This window comes from Megalops cyprinoides, chromosome 5 (assembly GCF_013368585.1).
Source record: "Megalops cyprinoides isolate fMegCyp1 chromosome 5, fMegCyp1.pri, whole genome shotgun sequence".
Lineage (NCBI taxonomy): Eukaryota > Metazoa > Chordata > Actinopteri > Elopiformes > Megalopidae > Megalops > Megalops cyprinoides.
Window position 1 is genome coordinate 13407967 of NC_050587.1, and position 23372 is coordinate 13431338.

At 40.2% G+C, this 23372-nt stretch overlaps 1 protein-coding gene across 1 annotated transcript in view; it reads right to left on the minus strand.

Annotated features, from left to right (window-relative positions):
* Positions 1-23372, minus strand: part of LOC118777432 (E3 ubiquitin-protein ligase UHRF2-like) — a 67173-nt gene that overhangs the window by 9650 nt on the left and 34151 nt on the right. The window contains exons 4-9 of the mRNA XM_036528317.1: positions 11897-12115; positions 9119-9228; positions 7377-7563; positions 5525-5648; positions 3124-3231; positions 2594-2698 (exon numbers count right to left, since the gene is read on the minus strand). Coding sequence (XP_036384210.1) covers positions 2594-2698; positions 3124-3231; positions 5525-5648; positions 7377-7563; positions 9119-9228; positions 11897-12115 — 853 coding nt within the window. The remainder of the gene's footprint in view (positions 1-2593; positions 2699-3123; positions 3232-5524; positions 5649-7376; positions 7564-9118; positions 9229-11896; positions 12116-23372) is intronic.

Here is a 23372-nt window from a genome sequence, read left to right on the forward strand (position 1 = left end):
GTTTTCTTAACTTTAGTCCTTTTTACTTTGATGCTTTATTCACAGCTCTGTTGGGATTCTGATTTTTAGTTTCACATAGTTCAAAAATTCAAACTTGAAGAGAACATTTTCATGGGCAATCAATGGTAAAAGACCAGGACCAGGACCTTTAGGCTATGGATAGATGATTGTTTCCATTTTTCTCAGATCAGTGAAAGTTTAATCAATGTGAAAGACGGGCTATTCCAGAGGCACTCACTGAAAGATTCCCTTGTTTTATGGAGGCAAATTTTTTTACTTACTTTTGTTTTTGTTTCTGACTTGTTCTTGTTTTTATACAGGGTAGCAGTTATTTGCTGTTGGCATGACTTACAGAGTAACAGATTTCTTATGTGAATATTGAGTGTTTCTGCTGTTTTAATTTGCAGTCTTTCATGACTGTATATGAGGTATACAGATCCCTTATCCATACATTTCAAAATGACAGGTAGCTGTGAACGGTAGGATAAATTTAATCCATTTCTGTTGGTTAAACTGAGGTGGGCGTTCTCTTCAAGCATCAGTGCATACCACAGCAATCTTGTGGTTTTCATGGAGGCAGTCAGACGATAATTTTAGTGGTAGCATTCTGAAAGTGTAGTCTGTCTTTGGTAGCATAGTCATTTTTATTGTGTTTATTTTTCCTAATTTAAAAACTGGTACATGGGACCGTCTGGTGAAATTTAAGTGACTTGAGTGATTTGACATTTCTCTGGTGGTGGCTGGTTAGAGGTCATTTCTAGTCCAGGATAGTTGCTCTCATTCCCAATTCACTTACTGCTTTGTTAAGATAATGAATTGATGCATACAACAAAGGTCTTCTTGGGCCCAAATAAGTCAATATAATAACTAATATATATTACATAATTTAACATATATAATATATTATATAATTAATTATAATAATTAATTAGTTAGTGATCAGCACCAGTGTCTGACACCTATAACTAACCCATATTCTTAAAGTTATTAAATATAGATTAAAAATATAGTTAGTAAATATTTTATAGATATTGTTGTATTATACACATTATTGATCAAAACAGAATTTAGCAACATGCAGAGAACATTTGGTTTAGGCTAATTTTATTAAGCAGCAAACTCAGCAGCTCCAGATAAAAAGAAGTATGTGGACAAATGCATGTATATATAAATTATTTACAGAACATCAAAAAGAGATATACATTGTTACACATTCACACAATATGTAAATTCACTAGTAAATTAACCAGTAATAAAGTGTAAGTAAACACTTAGTTGCATTACCTAGATCATTGCTTACATAATGTAAAAGTGCTGTTTATCAAATGAAGTGGAATAAAACAATTACTGTTGAATCAGCCACTTAATGTTTCTCAAAGACAGACAAAAACATTTTAAGGTGTAAAGAAATGGCTGTTCATCAAAATCAGTGCTAAATTGATTTTCAGGCTTATTAAGCTAGATAGCCATCTAGGAATTAAGGTTGAAAATGGATTTAGCTTGCAAAGTAGCAGGCGATTGGAGCAGGCAATTTAAGCAGGGTTTGTTCAAATCAAATTAAAAAATAAAATGGCAATTTTAATGAACTATGTTATTATGTTTTTGTTTTAGTGAACATAATGTGGTCTATTGGGTATATTTAAACTTTTGGACTGGGTTGATTTACACATCATTTCTTTTTCTCTAATACACCTTATTAAGATTGCCTAAACAATTTATTTATTGTACATGTAATTGCTGCAGTGTAAGAATCACATGGATTCTTGCCCAGGTTTGGTATAAATTTCCAACCATCACCACAGAAATCAAGCCAAGCAGAGCAGTTACGCAGAAGGTTATGATGTCAGCGGGGCTGGTGTGAAGACACCATTCAGGATAAAGATTTTTTTCTTCTCACCCTAATGAAAATCACCAGTTCATAGGAAGGACACTGGTTACGTTTACAACCTACACATACATTACTGAATTTACAAACTGACTTTATTTCAAGGAATTTGATAATAAAATTTGAGTAACCACTTATTAATGTACATAAAATGCAAACAGTCACACAGTAAGGTGTTAATAAAATTTATTGCCAGTGTGGTATTTAGATTTTTATTTGGATTATTTAACCCGCAAGAAATTGTTTATTTTTAGTCATCAGTCTTATGGTATTATAAAGTAATCTAACCTTGAAAAAGTCATATTAACTTGTTTTATTAAGTAGTGTTACTGGTGATTTGTTGGGTTTTGTTTGAGCACTTTTAAATTTACATTACATTTAGTTGCTTTTCTGTTTCATCTGTTGTGAGACTAAGAGTTAGATGGAGATTCCCTTTACTTTAGCAGAGCGAACCCGCACATTTAATTTGTAACTGCAAAAAAAATGAGTGAGACTTCAGCAATGAGCAGAGAGGAACCAACACAGACTAACAGCGTATAGGGAATATCCATGCACCACAACTGCTGTGATAATGAGTAGCCAGAACAAACAGCATAGAAAATCATAGTGTCTGCCAGAGCATCAGACAAAAGAACAGAGAGGGAAAGCTCGCTCACAGGCACCCTTGCGTAACGCTCTCTCTCCCACCAGCGCGAGAGGGACACTCACCACTTCGTCCTCAAATCCTCCGGCCAGCACCAGCGAGTAGGAGCCGTCATTACTGCGACCATGGATACCGCCCACGTGGGGCCTGTGCACCCCTGCCTCACTCACCTGGCGCCACAGGGAGTGAGAGAGCAGTGGCAGGCAGACAGAAACAGGGGAAATACATTCAAGAGAAAGGAGAGATGAAATGGGACAGAGGGAAAGGGAGGGTAGGGAAAATCAGAATTAAGAGGGAGGAAGACAGGCTTGAAGATCACAGACAGTTAAATTCAAACAACTACAATAACAATGTAAAACAATGATGAACATAAGTGCTTTGTTTGTAACCTTATAAAATTACATTACAAAATGACAGTCATACATTCACATAGTTGAGCAATGGAGGTAACATAATGCTCGAAATACAGGCAATCCAAACATAATGATGTAAAAATGGAAAAGGTAAACGCCATGAAACCCTATGGTGAACGTACTTAACTACTTCCACAGCGATTGCTCTGATTACAGCGCAAACTCAGCCTTGAGGGACTCACCTGCACACGGAACTTCCATGTTGTTCCCACGGGAACCCCAGGTATTGGCCCATAGTGGTTGGAGGGAACGATGGTGCATTCCTTGGTGCGGCCCACACAGGCCATTCCCTGAAAACAATACGATGGTTCAGACACCTCACTGGCCATCAGGACTGATATTGCATGAAAGGTGAAAATAGAACATGAGCTAAGAAACTTGAGCAAACAATCTCAAGCTTTTCATGAATAAACTGGCCTTGAGGGAACATTTATGTGAAAAACCATTTTAATGTGGCAAGAGTTCTCATAAATGACACTAAGTTAAGAGATCGCACAAATATGTGATTAGTACAACCCTAGCTACTTTAGGAGGAGGTATTCAGGAGGTTATATTATTTTTTTCAAAAAATATCATCAATTGCTTGAAAAATGTTAAGAAATATGGAAACCACTATTGCTGAAATAAAACAAAGGCAAGCAGAAAATCAGAAAATGGCTACATTTCAATGCTAACAATACACATTTACCCACAGTAAATCATGGGACAGTGATCCATTCACTCATTTCAAAAGAAGAAAACAATCATTTCAAATGTATTCAATCACCTCTGAAGTACTGTTTTCAATTAGCACTGGAACTTCCCAGAAACCAAAATGTCCATTTGATTCAAGTGATTCCAGTAATATTCACACTGCTGAGGAATCTGAAATATTACTGTCCAAATCAAACCGCTTTAAGAAGTCTGCATGAAAGGAAATGACTCAACACATAATCACAGTTAGTCACTGAGGGCTCGCTTTCTTCCTCATGGTTGTGCATAAATGGGCCTCGCCTCATTTGATACTGGTGCTGATTCCTAAAGCATAATAAAACTAATGCTCTCTCCTGCTAAAACTATGACTCACTGAAAACTGCCTTCTTTAAATAGCCTTTGCTTCTGTTTGCACCTAATGACACAAAAACACCATGCTCAGCCTATGTGGGTCTCACTGGGAATGGTCAGCATGCCAGAAAATGTGAAGCGCTTCCTATATGCTTGAAGTCCTAGAAAAGACTGAATGATTTTTTTCCCCCAATTAATTCTTCCTATTAAAAATGAAATACAGCCTTATACAATGTAGTATGTTACAAATACACACTGAAAAGATATATTGCTGTCTGTGTGTCATTCTCTTTGGTTTTGTTGACCGACAGTATTCGATGATGGTCATTGCTTTTGATGATCTTTGATGAAGTTTACTCAACGTCATATGTAACACAGACTGCAATATAATACTTATATCTTTTCAAAGCATATCTGGATGACTCCCTGGTTTTATTGACTGACAGCATTTGATCTTTATAGCATGATGGTCTTTGATGAACCTTACACGGCACAATATAATATGTAACACAGGCTGCAATATAATATTCTCTTTTCAATGGGTATTTGTATCACTGTAACTGGTTTTGTTGACTGACGGCAATTGATGATCTTTACTGCGATATCCTAAAGGTTAGGTTTCTTTGATGAAGGCGAAATATAGTGTCCTTCAAAGGTAACAACGATGCTGTTGTCAGGTCAGTCCCACTTTAATGACATAAATAATTTTATGTCATAAAATAACTTCATGGCAAACATTTTGGAAACTGTATTTGCCTTGACCCAATTTGGATAAATGCATTTTATGGTAATGTGACTTAGTTTTTGCTGATCGCCAAGGAAACGTATTTATAGCTAACTCCAATATGGCTGATAACTTACAGGGGATATATGGTTGTTGTCTGGAAAAACTCAATAGCTTGCTCTGCCATAATTTACTATTAATAACCAACTGAATCTGAAAATTATTTCCCTAAAAATGTTGGTAATGTAAAGCATGTGAATATGATTCATATTATTTGTTTAACATACACCAACCATACACCAGGTAGTTGACCTCACAGAGACAGTGAAAGACAGACAGACTGCACATTGACACTTCCTATGGGTTGAACAGAAATGACTCACCACAGAGCTGGAACTGCATCTCTCACAACCAGATCTGGAGCACATGACATTACACTGAACGCTGGCGTCTTGACCAGATCCCGAAGACAGCCAGGATTTTAGTCATGGAAATGGGCAGGCAAAGCCTGTGGACACCCCCAACAAAATTCCATCTCTCCTCCACCGACCTCTGGTTGTTTTCTGTGGTCACCTATGGAATCTATGCTGTCTCATTTTTAGTGCCAACAGAAGCAACACGATCACAGAGTTTTCCAGCTCTTCCAACGACCTTATTTGTAAGTAGGCTAGAACCAGCAGCAGCAGTAGTTGCGCTGACATGACTCAGCAGGGCAAAAAAATGAAAGGCCACCAGGATGCTTAACTAAGCCAGCCAACCTGGTTCCAGCTATACAGTGGAAAAACAGTATAGACCTCCCGCACAGTCTCAGTCACCTTGCCCCAGTCTCGCTGGCTCTCCGTGTTGGCTGACGGCATCTTGGCCCTCTTCTTGCTAGCCTTTAGCTTCTCCCCAGCCTTCACCACTTCACTGGTGTCATTCTTGCAGGTTGGGCAGTACCTGCACAACAGCAGGCAAAGAATTTCAGGGGGGGAGAAGACCTCTCATGCAATACTGAATCATGCGCATTCAACTGAAAACAGAGTAAATTACTTTATGTCGCATCTGGTGAACAGAGAATTACTCAAGCGCAAGGAGCAAATTGGTTTGCTTTCTTCATTTGTAAGCACCTCTAAACTTCACATTATAATTACATCTTAATATATGATGAAATCAGAAATACATTCTTCACCACATAAAAACTATTTTAAGATTTAAGATTTACGTAAATGTATAAATAAAGGCTTCATTATAAAAAAAATCTGCATTTTAATAATGACACCAACGTCTGAAACATAAATGTCTGAAACTAAATGGGGAATTCAGTGGATTTCTGCTCAATCCCTATGGCACTTAAATTTAATTGAAATTAAGTAAACATTACATATTTATTATATATTCTTACACACCACAAGTTGGGCCACCCCAGTATGGAACTCTTATGGTATGAAAAATACAAAAAAAAAATTTAATATAAAATACTCTAAGTTAAGGTTAAGAACAAGTGCAATACACACTTCTTTCATTTGTAAATTGTCTTCCTACAGTTGTAAAACACATTTGTACAATAAAAAAAGGTTTTAAAAATGCTTATTGTTTTAAATATTAGCCCTCAGGACTATGACGTATGAAACATTCAAATACTTTTTTGTGAGGGGTGTTTTCTGATCATGTTAGTCAAGGTGATTAAGAGTGATAGGGGGGCTACAACAATACAGAGGATCAAGTGTTGTGGCACTGTTCTTTACCATATAATAAAAAAACGTGAATATCATCAGCAAATCTAACTGTATTTGTTAGAACTTACATGGTAAAATACACTGACACACAGAGGCGAAGCCTCCATTGCTGGCTATAAACATATATCTAAAGGAAAAAATATTGGCAAAAACAGGGTGGGGATAACACAGAGAGAATCAGAGTGGTTTGCCATTAGGGTTATGATTCTGCCTTGAATAGCAACAGGAATATAATTCCTTTATGCAAGTCAAGCTTGGCGGAGTATCACACAGCTGTGATGAGAAACCTCGGAATCTACTGCTGCTGTAAATGAATTCTTGCCACTGACAGCGAGTGATGGGCTCTCATGGAAAACAATGAAAAATGCTTTCTGGCAAACATCTTAAGGCTTAAGCATTTCTGGCTGGGAGAAGGCATGACGTCTCAGAGTGGCAGGTTCTTTCAGGTTGCCCGATTTCTATGCAACCAGAACAGGAGCTGTGGCCTCACCTTCAGAACAATGTAAATATGATGTAAGGATTCCCTCTGAAATCTACATGTTCCATGCCACTTTCATCCATTTTCCCAAAATAAAAGTACATGTCATCAGTGGATCTACATGTATTTACCAATCCCAAATAACATATCAAAATAAAACCCCCGATTTTCAATGGAGCTAGTCTTTAAATGTAAACTGGCGATGTTATAGTAATAGAATATTGAAGAAGATTGAACAGATTTGGGGTAAAATCCATTTCAGTTATTTCAAATTTGATTCATTAATTGAAAAATCTCCTTTGAAAACAATGGATGATTTTCATGAACGAAATTTCAAATCATTCCATAAACTGAAACTGACTGAACTGAGTTGGAATTGACCCCTGCTCTGGCACTGAATTCTTCCTAGCTGTCTCCCAGCCCTCTCAGCGCCCCCTGTAGGTGAGACAGTGAATGCGCTGACAGCTTTACCAGTCCTCATCGTCGGGGATGGTGGTGAGCGGCGGGTTCAGGCAGTAGATGTGGAAGGCCATATTGCACTCGTCACACAGCAGCTGCATGTGGGCATCCTGCTTGCCCCCGCAAACGCAGCACGAGCAGAAGCGGCACTCCGAGTCCGGGTCCGCCTTGCAGTGCTTACACTCCGGCCCGCTCTTCCCTGGATCAACGATCAAAACACACACACAAACATCCACACACACACACACACAAGCACACACACAGACACATACACATGTGTGTGCGCACACACCCATACATACACAAACAAAAACACACACACACACACACACACACAGTAATGACAGCTCATAAAAGCCAAATGTACATTTTTCGTATCAGATCATCCTCATGTAATTTTATGTGCGACATCCTCAGTCTATGTTTTAGCATTTTTATCTGAGGGCTGAACTGTGCAACAATACAATTTATATGCCACATTCAAGCCATATATAATTTGTTCTATATTGCACTGACTTTTCAGTATATATACAGAATGTATGTAGAAGATGTACTCTCAGCAGGTTTACTCATAGAATTATTTTATATTTATTGTGAGGGGATATTATCATGTGAATTTTTAAGTAAGACGACGTATCTCAGATACACCTTCCATTCAAAATAATGCGGGCCACTGCCTCTGTTTGTCTCAGTCCCTAACAGACAGCTGTGCCTTGCATCTGATACTCATGCTGGGTAGCAATACATACACCTCACTCGCTCTTGCCACATCTTGTTAGTAATACTAGTAGAAGTCATCCCTCACTTTATAAGTTCCGTTCAGCTCCTGATCAAAAGGTTATTATAGCAATTCTGTCTTCATCAAGCTTATTTTATGTGCCTGGCAGGGGATATTGCACTATTGGGACTAGAGCCAGGAAAAAGCACTGTGGTTCCACCTGCTTTTCCACCATCTTCTCACTCAGGTGGAACAAAATCACAGCACAGATCCCCATCCATATGTCAGTCTCCTGACAACACTGGTGCTAGTTGGTAGGATCTAAAAACCATGGGTGGACTGGTTGCTCTTGGCACCAAACACAGGTATCCAGGTAAGAGTGAGAGATATGGCTTTCTTTAATGGAATGTTGTAAAGCTTAACAGTGAAAGTCAGACATATACTGTATGTCAAACAGCCATAGAACTGTTCTCATTGAATTATCTGCTCTCACGCTGATGAAAGTACAGATTACTTTAACTGATCTATCATCCAATTAGCCAGTTCAAATATGTGCCTATAGGCTGTTGAGATAGAAGACAGGAGTTTGGTATTGTTTGCTATAGACACTTAGCTGATCAGTTTTAAATAGCTTTTGTTACTGTCACCATTTAATTTAATTTAATCCACAATTTCAATCTCTTGGTATTCCATTAAATATTTAATTCAAACAAATTTTAATTTCTGCTGTCTGCGGTTATATGCATGTTTTTTCACTTCATGTGTGCATGCTGTCGTATAATAGGTTTATAATTAGGTTTTACAAGTATTTATTAATTTATAATTAGGTTTCATAAAACAACAACCCTGAAAATTTCAGTGCATTGTGGGTCTTCATGTTTTTTATCAAAATCTTGGCATTTGAGACTTCAGAGTGATTTGAGAACATTAAATACATTAGACTGTGTGATTCCTGTTCCAGATTTCCCAGTTTCCATAAGATAGGGTGTCCCCTATGGTATAAAACACCTTACTAAATGAGAGGGTTAAGGCCTACGTTTGAACTGCCCGTCTGCTGCAGAAAGTGGACGCGCTCCTGTCTTCTCAATTCGGTAAATTTCATCCAGAAAGAGAAGCTTACAGTCTTCAATGACATCACCTGGACCTCTGAAACAAAAGAGTGGTAAAGAAAAATGTGTCAAACAGAAACTACAGGATCCAACATTTTTAGGGATTACTGCAACCAACTGTGCTTTGTTTTTGCAACAAAACTAGGTCTACAGAGAACACTGCCAACCTACAGTAAGCCGGAGGGATTCCATTACCCTGACTTCTGACACTGGAACTCAATACAGAATGGAGCATAGACTGGATCTGCAGTTAAAAATGTTTGCGTCTTCAAATAACAATACAGTTTAAAAAATTCGTGACACAAGAGTGAAAACGTAGCTGCAGAACTGCTGGGCAGGATGTGCATCCAACATGTGCTGCCACAGTGTATCTGAACTCTGGTGTGAGGGGTGTCGTGGAAAGCCTGTATTCTATTCCTACTACAGCCACTTGAAACAGGTTCAGACTGACTGCAGTGAAACCCATCGCAACCAGACACAAAGAGAACAACAGTTCCACCAATGTTCACAGCTACTTTGACAGCGAAGAAGGGGAACTCCAGAGACTCTTCATAAGACAACTGCTCAATTCTTGAGCAGAGAATTCTCAATTCAAAACAAGCAAAACTAATAAACAGCATTAACACTGTGTAGGAATGAATCCCTTCCAATGTTTCTGATCAATATATTAAGTTGATTATTGTATCAGTATTTCTTATAAGTGGATTGCATTGTTTTTTTTTTTTGTTTTTTTTTACTTGAGCTAGTTGGACACAAACAGGTTGGTACTATCAGCAATGATAGAACACAGACTACATAGCAAGTTTAGCTAACTAACATTCCGGCTAGTTAGTTAAATTCAGAGAAAGTCAAGTCAAGAATTCTAAGTTCAGAAATCACTCTTTGACCATTGAATTCATTATCTTATCACTGCAGGCAAGTCATGAAATCACTGTTCTAACATTTGCTGGGAAAGGCACTTATATATACAGCCAGTTCCCACTTCTATGACACACTGCATTCCTGGAATGCCCATCTTTGACAGAGTTGTCGGGAATTGAGACCTATGTTCCCCATAGTGGCTTAATAATGTGATTAATAACAGGCTAGAAAATATATATATATACATATATATATATATATATATAGCACAACCTAAAAATTCAGCATCGTGACACACCCTGCATAGAGGGAATGACAGGACAGCCTGTATTACCAAAAGGCTCACAGGGACACAGTGACTATCATCCCATTTTAAAAGTTTCTCCATTTCTGCTACAAGACTAGAGAGCTGGAAATGGAGGCTGCCTACACAGGAGCCTGGAAATTAAGGCCAGAATACTCTCTTTCAGAATTGTCACCACAGTGGTAACTTTAAGGCAATTTTAGTGTGTAAGGTACCATTTTCTGATAATATGATTTTTTTTTTGCTTTTTGTCCAAATCTGTCCAAGGACATTTTACTATAGCCATAGAAACTCCCGTTTATCTCACAGGAAGGCCTTCAGAATCAACTACCTTTCCTTTTTTCTGTTGTTGTTCTTAGAAAAGTGATGTCAGCCATAAGAGTTAGTGAAAATAAGTCAGTTAAAATAAGAGTGTGAGTGCAGGTGTTTAGACTGTAGTTCTGCTATAATTGACGAAAGTCAGGAGCCCAATCCATTTCTTCCCCAGCGGCCATACATTAGACCGGGGATTGGTGGGTTTGTGAAAGTTTGTGATATCCAACTGACTGGGCAAGTGTATGTCTCAGTCAAAGTCCCTGCAATTCACCATGTTCCTTGCTTGGATGACCCCGTGGAGCAGCGCCCATCCTCCAATGAGCACCCACTGCACTGTAGCGCAGCATGAGACTTGAACTGCAAAAGAAGACACTAGCTGCATGCAAGTGTGTTGGAGAATTGCATTCATCTGGCTTCTATGGTGCTGCATTGAGTGCAGTGGTTGTCACGGTCAGGCGAGTCCAATATACAACTAATGATTCCACACACGGTTGAAGAAGAAAAAAAAAGGGGGGGGGGGGGGGGGAAGGGGGTACTGAGTTCCATACAAAAAGGCAACTTAGGCCTACTAGCTAATTACTAATTCCATTTTGAATGGACCATGGTTGGTAGAGGATTTGGAACCCCACTACAACAGCAGACTTTCCTTCAAAAGATCATGCTTAGTTACTGGTTGTATACATTACACCCTTACCAATTCATGTAGGAGTGCATCCCACCTGCACCTATGCAGTGCGCCTTTTCAAGATGTGTCAAAAAGGCTTCTCGTCCCCAACAACAATCAGAGGTGACAACCTGTGAGTACTTACGTCTGATTCCATTCCATCCCGTCTCTCTGGGAAAGCATCTGACATTGAGTGGATCCGACTTAATGAAATGAGACACCACGTGCTAGGTTGTTCAGGTCTGTCCTGCTCTACACATTTGTTATGTCGAACATGTTTTTATAAGGTCAGATTTTCTCAAGTGCCTCATCAGAGACCGATCAGTCATGTAAAATATAAATTATACAACAGCCCACAAGCCAGCTGTTTTCTCGGAGAGGGAGAACTCGCGTTAGGAATGGATAATTGGCCATCTCACCTTCAGCAAGTCTCACTGGTCTATATTCCAGTGTTCAATGTAACAATTCCTTAAACTAGGTAATTATACATATAAAAAATGAGGGAAAAAGGGTCTTGCGCTGAGCGCACACCATTGATCCGAGGGACTGGACTCCTCTTACCCCAACAGAATTTTCACCCGGACCTCCTTGTTGGTCCTGGAGACTTCGTTGAGGGCGGTGATCTCTGCGTCGAACCAGAAGCCCCTCTCCTCAGGGATCTCGATGTTGTAGTTCACCATGACGACCTGGCCCACCTCCAGCTGCTCCCACTTGAGCACGGTGCGAGCACGAGGCCTGACATCATCCGCAGCCATCTCCACCACGCCGTTCTCCGGGTAGCTGGGAGGAGGAGAGGAGGAGAAGACCACGTTTGCCTCAGGACTGTCTACCAGTCAGCAAAAAGGGCTGAAATAAAGTTATAAAAACGTGTGAAACCAGAAGGACGCGAGCCAAACTTGGTTTAGCGCAGCAGTCCTTAATTTTTAATAACGCAACAGTCAGAACCGCATGACACAGTGAATTCCAAATTAGTGTGCTCAGAAATGAATGGTTCCCTATGTCCTCAAAGACATCTTTCCTCTTGCATCTTTTGAATGTTATAATGCTGTTTTTACTATTATTTATGATGCAAAATACGACCTTGTTGCCCTCATATGTCTGTTTGTTCCACACATTAGGTTTTTATGTCTGTACCAGCTATTAAAAATATGTTGATGCCGCAACAAAATTTACATAAGGGAACAGAAAAGTCAGAATGGTTTGGTATGGTATCCGTATCAAAAAAGTGTGAGCGGTTACATATAAAGACGCAATATCCTGTCAGCACACGTGGATGTGTACATTCTACTGACTAATAAAAAGGTCCACATACACTGAAACAACGTTAGGGTAAACTGGGAAATGTTGCCAAGGGCAAACCAGAAACAGCCTTGTCACCCTGAATCACTCTCTGCGCTGAGTCTAATGCAAGTCAGCAACCAGGCAACTGTGACCTAGGAAAGCCCAAATCCAAATCTACCAAAGGACACAGACACATTGCAACGTCACCGCCTCAAAGCACCTCTACACCATTAGTGAAAATTTCGCTGTGATTAATTAATACCTTATTATACCTTATTATTTCACATACTTTAAGAGCACATCCTTAAACCTTACATATGTTAACTCCAATGCACAGGTATAAAACAGAAAAAGAACAAAAGAAATTAGCTTCCAAGTGGCCTTTTACCATAATTATATGGTTGTGCACAGACTGATCTTTCATTAACTATGGCAATACTTGTACTGCAATTAACCTTAGACTGATGTACAATCTGGTTATCCTTTTAAGTGAAGTGAATGTAAATGAAGGATTGATTAGTCATCAGATCACCACAGTTTAAGTGAGCATCAGGAACAGCAAAGGCAAGAAAAGGGAAAGGTGTGTACTTTTCCGGAAAGTGAGTCTTTCATCACTCATCTAAATAGCACAGTGTGTGACAGGTTACTGAAAATATAGGCTGGGACTTTTCAAACAACTAATACATATTAGTCAAAGAAAATGATGTAATGATGCATCGATTCATTTAAGATACAGCCTTTATGATAAGCCAAATCCATCAGAACATTTATACCTACAGATTTCATTTGACAGGTAGTGTAATAAACTTAATTCACTTCCATTATGATGTGCAGAATACAACTGAAAATTATCATAGCTTGTATCACCTACTTACCTAGCCATGCTGGACCAACTACTAGAGCCGGACTGATACAGGATTTTTAAGACCGTTACCAATTTCGATATTTGATTTAAAAATCCGATAATGATATATCGGCTGATACTTTTTTCTCAGAAACACATAACCTAAACAAAAATTTTCTCTCTAACATTTGTTATGTGTAGTTATTTGAGTCCTCACCAAGATAACGTGACATAATGCAGTTTAAAAATAAACTTGTTTTATTGTCATAAATAGTACTTTGAACAAAAGTACAACAAATATATTAAAGTTTTGATAAATAAAGCCATTTTCACATATGAACTCTGGACAAAGTGCGGAGAATCAGGTCCGGAAATTGGCCGGAATTGCCCTTTCATACATGTAGCACACAACAGGAGATTGTCCATGACAGACGCGTTCTCACCTATAGGAAATACTCCGGTTTGGTTTAGGTGAGGGGCAGCGCCTGGGTAAAGCGTGCAGGAGGCAGGACATGACGCAAAAACTATGCTGCAGAAATCGCAGTGGCTGTATTCGAAACTGCCTACTGCATACTGTGAACTGCGTACTACACAAGTATATACTGTATACTGCATGCTATTTTTCAGTGTAGTACCCAGTATGTGACCATTAATAATTACATTTGTAGTATGTTACATTGTCGCTTGAAATCATTGCAAGTTTAGAAACGTCCAGATTTCCTTGTGGTATTTTCCAGTTAGACACCACTTGCATTCTCACGAGTGAAAAGTATTGAGGAGATCACCTAAAGTATTCGCGAGTTGAAGCATTTTCAGTTTTTTCCTTTTCAATGCCTTACCTTTTGGTGGCACGAAGGAGGAGAAGGTGAACATAGCTATTGTACTTTTGGGTAGCCTATAAAAAAAATCACACATAGCCATCCAAATGGTGCTACTGGTACACATAATTTATTATTACTTATACATTAATTATAACAATAAGGTAAATTTTTGTTGGTAAGTTTTATGTAATGTTAGGTATAGTGAGATAGGTGAACTGGTGACCTATCACTATTACTTAGCTACAGCTTAGCTAGCTACTAGCCAGATAATAAACTACTAACCAATGTTATTAATCATCGTAAGAGACATGTTTTGGCAGTATAGCTATAGCTATCTCTTTAATGAACATTGGACTCAAAATAGCATGTATTTGGACATATCTGCAATGTCAACGAAACAGTGGAAAGCAATGTACAGGCACGCGGAAAAGAGTACGAGGCAGATGTTTGTATTCTTCTGGTTTTGCACCAGTCGCATGATAGAAAGATAGAAACGTCATCAACACGCCCACTCGCTCGCGGTGGATTCTCTGGAACGTTGCCTGCTCTATTCACACATGGGCTCACTCCGACATGAGCCGGACTTTGTACTAGGGAGCTGGCAGAACGAAGTCCGTCACATGTCTGGTCCGACTGACACGGACATTTGCGCTCTCACATACAGCTCCCCCAGGTAAGGGCCGGATACGTTCCGGCATCCAGTGCATGTCTGAAAGGGGCTTAAGAGTCAAATGTATAAAAATACTAAAAAGTTTTAAAAAAATATCATGCCATCTTAAACTATGCAGTAAACTGATACAGTGACCTAGAGTAAACACTGCTATTGAATGCATCTACATGACTGTCTGCAGTGAGGACTTGCGACTTTGGGATTTCACACTACATGTTTGAAAGAGAAGCTAGATAACTTTGTTTGGCTACCAAGCCATGTTAGATACTTGTCCAGCTCACATTTATTTACGTGTCCCCTCTGGTTTAACCCTTTCCCACGTAACACTTTTTTTTGCTATGTAGCGCACGTATTAGGTTACATGGTTCGTTATGTTTTCATCTGCATTATTAAGCTTCTCATAGTTTTCAGTTAGCATTTGCTATATTTTTTAGGAGTTAAATCCCTGTTTCCTCAAAGCTAAAATGAGCTAAAATTTCTCCAATCTAGTGTTCTAAACGCATCAGTTTTAGCATACACGCTAAATGGCTAATCACACTGGTGTGACCATACGCACGAAAGGGTTAATAATTTCCAATGCATCCACTGTAACTACAGACATGCAAGTTGCGGATATATTTACCATTGCTTCATTTAGGCAGAATAAGTTAAACGCTATAGTTTAACTGCTAATTAACGTTTGTGGTCTTCCGCTGATAAACATGGCATTAGCAAGCTTTGTGGGTAACCTAATTTAGCCATGGACAGCGTTATAAGCTGCTGTAAACGATGTTACCAGAGAATTTTTAGAAGTGACGAGGGAGAATTGATAGGACCATTGTTTGTTTACTCGCTAGAACTGCCACACTGTTTCATAAATAAACCTACAATCAAGTCTGTCAACAGCTTAGCCTACACCACTCAACTACCGTAATGTTAAACGTAATTTTGATGTCTGACTGACGGTACCGGCTTTCACGTTACTGCAGCAAAACCAGGCATGGCTGACATGAACATTGTCAGGCTTATTTAGGCTAAGAGGAGAAGTGATGAGGGATATTTATTATTATTTAAGTAATGTATTTCACATGACAATTATCAATTATGAACTATGAACACAGATGATCTCTGTTGTGGGCTACTCTGCTCGGGTCAGCTGATTGTTGTGATTTGTGGCGTTCCAAATGCATGTGTTGCCAACAGTGGGGTTGCAGTGTGCCCTCTGGTGGACAAACTACGCAATGACAACACTCATAACATGGTGGAAGGATGGTGGTGAAAAATGGTACACTTTATTGATCCCCCAGGGACCAACTCCAGTTCTTTTATCAGTGCCTTGGTCCCTTGGTCAAGGGCACTGACAGGAGTATTAAGCCTAACATGCATGTCTTTTTGATGGTAGGAGAAAACTGGAGTCCCTAGCAGAAACCCACACAAACACAGGGAGAGCATGCAAACTCCACACAGAAAGGACCTGGGGTGGTCGGGATTTGAACCCAGGACCTTCTTGCTGTGATGCAACAGTCTAACCACTGAGCCACCATGCTGCCCTACCGGAACCATCTTCTGTCTCTCCGTTTCTTTTTTAATTGTCATTTATCAGCTGCTATTAACGTCGATATCGATTTATCTGCAATTAGCTCATATCAGGTGATAATATCGGTACTCCGATTTATTGGTCGGGCTCTACAAAATACCTAGCTAACTACAAAGCTACAGCAAAAGATGGTCAAGCAACTGTTGCAACGGCCCGGCCAGTAATCGGCAAAGGGCAGTATACGCTGATAGCCATCTAGCTTCGCTATTTTGTGTCACTTTCAAATGTGCCCCTGATCCACGTTGTTTCATGCCATCTTAGCCATCTTAGCCTTAGTACAATACAGTGAAGCGGATGCCCATTGGAGGGTAGGCACATCTCTTCTGACGTAATATGAGGAACTCAAAGAGCCTGATGAGTCGCAGAGTGCCCAAGAGTGGTGAGACAAGGAGCCCCAGCTGACATTCCCACCTCTACCTAGGTGGAGCGAACTCAGCTTGCTCTGCTGCTGTTGACCCACGATCAGCATTCCTGATGACATGGCTGGGGTCAAACCTGGGCCACAAGGTTCAGCCTGCACTTGAGGTCAGTGCCTTGTTGACCAAGCCATTAAGGAGCCTGAGCTCAGTCAATTGTAATCAAATACCTAGCTGTCAAGGAATCAAATCAATGACGAAACTATTCACTACAGCCCTAATAATCAGATTTAAACTGAATTAGAAGGACTTAAACCCCTAAGGTAATTCATTTTGCACAGTGCATGTACAAATATTGTGATAGTATTTTAGGCAATAACTCACTGGCACAACACGCTGTCAAACTAAATCCTGTTCATTGTGATGTCCATACTCACAGCCAGCAGATGAGTGGGCAAGCAACCCAAGGCAGCCAACAAAGCTTCAGCATCCTGATACAGGATCCTGTACAGAATCCTGACTAGGATTCACCTCAATTGGATTTCACATTGAAATTGAAGTTTATAGATTAAGGATATGCAGTTTTTAAAACATCAATATAATTTATCTAGGTTATCTAGGCAAGGACAGATATGAGAAAAAGTAGCTATCACAGGGATGTTGCTAGTGATGTTACTGTATCTATCCCTGCATGAACTGAACCAGAAATAGCTACATGTAACTGCAAATATTGCTGAAAAACATAGACATGGGCATTCAACAGCTAAATGCAAAAAGAATATCTGTAAGGCCAGGATGGCAGCTCAGATCCTTCAGTACAAGGGGCAGAGGATGGCCAGCCAAGGTCAGGCTAACACCTGATTTGGGTCTGCAACAAGGCTGTGAGCCTGTGAGCCAGGCCCTGCTTCATGCCCCACACAGCTTTTAATGAACCGTGACTTAGTCACTGAGGGCCTCTGAGAGTGGCTCTTTAAGAGCATTCTTGTATTTCATAGCTTTTTTTCCCCGAGTTTCAGGATTGTAGTATAAGACATAGCTATATCAATGGAAAAAATGACCGCTCTGCTTTTTCTACCATAAAATCAAAAACTCACCCTGTACAGATGACCGAAACTGAAATCACAGAGAAAGTCATCTCATGACTACTCTTTATTCTGACCTCACAACTAACTAATCTGACAACTGAATACAGTGTAGATATTAGGGGTGTAACAGTACGCAAAAGTCACAGTTCGCTACGTACCTCGGTTTTGAAGTCACGGTTCGGTACGTTTTCGGTACGGTGAAAAAAAAAGACATGCAAAACATGAAATTTCTTTTCAATTACTATGAATTTAACTTGTAAACATATAAACTTGTACAAACTTGTAAACAGTGGCAAACTGGCCATAATTTCATGAACGCATAAGGAATGCACATAAAGGCAAACACCTATGGCGTTTGTTATTGCTTTTGCCTGATATAAATTAGCAGGGAGAGGTTGCTTAAATGCCACGGGGAGCAGCGTTTGCTATCCACTCTGTTTTTTCCTTGTACCGATGATATTCACATTTGGATGATGCCGTCTCAAATGAGTAATCATGTTTGACGTACTGCCAGCAACATACCCGATTTCAGTTGAACAACGATATGAACTATCGATTACGGTATGGCAGGACATTACGCTACTGAACATGTGCTAATTCAGTTGCTGTGTTCACACATAGCATCTTTTTTGATGAAAAACGCTGGCCAGAGATTTTACAGATTTTTTACAGAAGTAAAAAAAATGCTGGCAGAGTTTATTCCAAAAAGCAGTTGAGAGCATCTTTTGTTGCCATAACAACAGTAGCATGTACATTGTTAGTGATGGTCTAACTGGCTATCAAAGTCAAAAGTCAAAGTCAACTTTATTGTCAATTCTCCAATATGCACAGGACATACGGAGGATTGAAATTGCATTTCTCTCAGGCCCACGGTGACAATACAACAGTTCGACATAACACAATGACACTGAGAGACAAGAACAAGAATTTTCACAGAAAACAAGCTACAAATATTTACAGCAAGGGCTATACATTGTTGCAGAGCTAACATTAGCTAACAGGCTAGTTTTGCTAACGACAACTTCAAGCATTAAACACACTTTCCAGAAAGTCCTAGGATCCGTCCAATTTGACTCCAAGCAGCCTCTTTATGATGAATGTTATGATACAGTTTAACTGTCATGTTGTACAGTTCACTGTACTCAGAAACCAGCACAATTAACTTCTCCACTGCTACCTTCTCCATTTTTGGTGGTTGTTATGGGAAACGAAAGGTGTCAGTACTCCACTTGTGATTGGTCAGCTGTCAAAGAAGCGCTTTACGTAGGGCGTTTTTTTCTGAGAAGCTTAACTTTTTTCAATTGAAAAAAAAAACACCCTGAGCTGCAGAAAAAAATGCCGGCGATTTAAAAAAAACGCTCAGGACATTTTTGAAAACACGGTCTACTCCATAGGATTATTATGTAAAACGGACGCTGACAGCTTCAAAAAAGATGCTACGTGTGAGCACAGCCTTACGGCTCCGTTATGAAATCGGAAAGGAAACTTTTTTTTTTTTTTAGTTCCGCACACAGAATTGTAGAAGAGAGGGCACACTGTGTCTTGTCAAGTATCACTTTATTCGGTAACTTTTTGGTCAACTGACCATCAGAGGATAAAAAGTTATGCACGCAGGATCACAGGATCACAAAATGCAACAATCCGAACGTCCTGTACCGAATGGTATGGTACAAATACGTGTACTGTTACACCCCTATTAAATAGAATAATAATTTTTTGATTTACATGTGTTATAGTGTTAATTGTGAAATGAAAATGAGTTTTGTTACATTAGTAACGTAATGAGAGTTGCAGCGGGTTAGGTTTGGGGTTGGTTGGGGGTGGGGGGGGGGGCTTCGCGGTTCCATCTTCCAGAACCGCGACACGAGACCGTGGACGTTTGTATTGCTGACGTTTCAGTTTCGGTTTCAGAACCATTACACCCCTAGTATGTACCAAATCAATGAACAGCTGGCTAAATCCTTTCTAATTTCCAGCTCTTCCTGAGGTTTTTGCTTGAAGGTATGTCTAGTACCCCACAAAATCATGCACTCACTCCTTAACACACATTTGATGCTAACAACGTCATTAAGTGCTTCAATCTGTATGTCATGTATGGTGACCATTTATCTGAATAGCTCCACAAAGCAACGTCTGCTCCTGCATTCAACGCACGCCCTCTTCTAGCTACCAAGTAACAAAAAATATATATATATACAACTGTGCCGCAGGGCAGCCAGACACTGGACACTTCCAGACAGTGTGCAAATGCTCAGACATTTACAGTGAGCTGTTTGTGTAGAGCCTTGCGGTCCACACCCTCGTAAATATAACAAACCAGAACAAATACACATTATTAACAGGAATAGGCTAAAGCAGGAATTACTGCATTTAAGGGGGGAAAAAAAAGGTTAGTTTCACACCAGAGAGCAGCAGTGCTATTTAAGAGAGACAAAATGTAGAAGATGAGATGGGGGGGGGGACCTTGCAGAACTGCTTATGTCGCTTCAGTCTTTGGCTGAAATTTTATTTTGCCGTCCCTTCTAATTTTTTCCATTCTGCATGCTCTGAATATCAATATGCAGCTCCACACAGACGCACTCTCTGTGAACCTATACTGCTGGCGGGCCGATTTCCTCTGCAGCGAGGGGAGGAGAAAGACCGGCGTGGACCAAAACAAGGCCCCGTGTGTGCACTGTCTGCATCTACGTCGTGACAGCGGAGGGAAAGCTCTCCAATGCTCACACACACAGCAACGTGGGGAAGCTGGTGTGCATGGAGAATGAGGGGAGTTTTTGCAGGTTTTTTTTTTTTTAAACAGAGGATTAAGGGGGCTCTGATGGGGTAGTGCAGAAATCTTCTCTGTGCTCTCTGGAAGTCTGAGAAGGGAATGCAGGAGAAGGCACTGGCCAACAGGGGGACTATGGGAACCTTTTGACTGGTCAGGGGTCATAATATGGGCAGTGGTGAGGCCGGGAGGGAAGTGGGGTCAGAGGGGATAGATTGGGGGACAAGATTTATGCTTGCGCAAAAAAAAAAAAAAAAGTGCGGGGTGCGTCTGGCGGCTGGCGTGTTGTTTTCATTCACGGTGGAGCGTTCAGGGTGAAACGAATATCAGGAGTGAAAAGATGAGTCCGTCTCTGCAGATATGAGAATTCGTGAGGAGATGTCCTCCAGCTTCTGTTCTATGCCTTTGCTATGCTGCAGTACGTGATCAAAATACCAAATTAGCAAGAGCCCTGGTATGAGGACGAGAGAGACGCGAGAGTGAAAGGCCATCGGGCTGGCGCTTTATTTTCAGAGGCTGTCGGTAGGCTGCTGCAGCTGGAAGGCGGCCCGAATGTAATTACGGTAGCACAGAGCAAGACGATCGGATTTCGTTAACCTCCTGTTAATTTGTAATTGAGGGCTTCATAAAGATCAGGAGCTTTCAAAGCACTGGGATCATCCTCTTTTTTATTTTAACAACACGAGGGAGGAAAAACAAATTGGTGTGTGCTTACCACAAGCTTAGATTTTTTTTTTGAGTGCTTGCAGATGCTTGAGAATACTTTCAGGTTTCAGCAGAAACCTTTTTGAAAAAAGAAAAAAAAAACATTTTTAGCAGCCTTTCATTTGAACTCCTACCTACAGTTCTTCCTCCATTATCCGGCTGCTTGTGCACAAGAGTTTAACTACAGACAACACCTGATCTGACTAATGACATCGGCCTCAGCTCTTCTTCAGGCTTTCTAAATATGGCTCACCAAGATAGAGGACACTGCAATACAGTTGGAGTAGTTGAACCATACTAAAGCTCGCTACCAATGTGTATTTACAGATAAGCAATGCACCCAGTTCAGCATGAACATGGTTATTCAATCATAATAAACAGAGCAGCAATTCCCACCTCTGTGAACACAGCTCCTGCAATACTGCTTTTCAGAAGCTTTGCAGGGCTTTGCAATTTTCTCACTCTGAGCCAGCGGTGGTTTACATCTGCAGCGTCTGGTTGATTTTGATAGTACAATCACAAATATAACAAGCATTAGCACCGCACTGCACAAGCTCTGCCAGCTAAGTTAATAAATAAATAAAACTCCATTGTGCTCTCTGGGTAAATGGACGGCGCCATTTCACTCAGTCGTGGTGACGGGCAGAGCAAGCGCGCAGAAGCAGGAAGCGCCTTTGTGAACCCGCACTGCTGGCTTACACGAGAGCGAGGACATATCCCGGAGATGCTGGTAACTGCCTTCACATCAAAATGCTGATGACTCCCCACCAGCATCTATTCATCAGTAAACCAGCTGTCTGAATTTCAATGACTGACATCATCATCACTACAATAACACTGCACAAATAATTACTCTTTTAGTATAGAGAGGTATAGTGATACAAATAATTCAATCATGTTTTGTATCTAATTTATTCTGGTTTGTTTGGACCATTTAGCAGTTCTGAGAGGCTAGTTGCTTATAACAGAACATAGCGTAATAAACATGTAAGAGAGGCTATCACAGAGGCAATGATGTAGAATATTCTGCCCAAAATATTCATCCAAAACAGGTGGTTTGCATTTCCGACAAGCTGTTTTGGTCCCCAAAATTATACAACAAGGCAGTGTCTGGAAGCCAATTTCCATAACCACAAAACAAAAGGAGAAAACTGCGCTCTCACAAACAACTGGAATTTAGGAGAGTAGGGCTAGTTGATCCAAAAAAAAAAAAAAAAAAACCCTCAGTTCAGGATTACCCACATTATCTGCATTTTGCTCTTTGACTTTACAGCAGATAAAACTTTAAAAAAGGACACTCTCAATTGACTTGTGTTCCAATAAGTTGGGCCTGTACAACACGCCCAACAACAGCCCACTGCTCAAATTTTAAGCATTCATGATGACTGGGAAAGTAACGCTCCCAAGAACTCGGTAACCATGGAAACAGCTCACTCTGAATGAATTTGCCAGAAAAAGACGACTCTAAATTCCTCCCCTAGCTGCAGGCGAAATGAGCGGAGACGCAGTCTGCGGTTTTAAACGAGCGTTTCGACCCCTCCCTACAGACCAAAGGGGTTGTGTGTTCAAATCTTTGATGGGACATTGCTTGTGTATCCAGGAACGGGGGGGGGGGGTTCAGCTTAATTGTCCATGTAAGAAACCAAAAACATCTGTACGAATGGGTTACAGACCTTAAGACACAAAAGTGGAAGTGCTGCAAGCTACTCTATATAGCTAATGAAACCTACCTATGGTTAACAGAGCACAATGGCCCTTTTAAGTACTCTACAAGCTGATCTCAACAGCTACCTACGTGTTGGATAAATGTGGAGTATATATGATTTAGGGCTGCATCATTAAAAACAGGCAAACTACATCAAATAAAATGAACCCGATAATTTTCACTTCACCTCATATAAAAATGAGGTAAATTAAATAATCAGAATATTT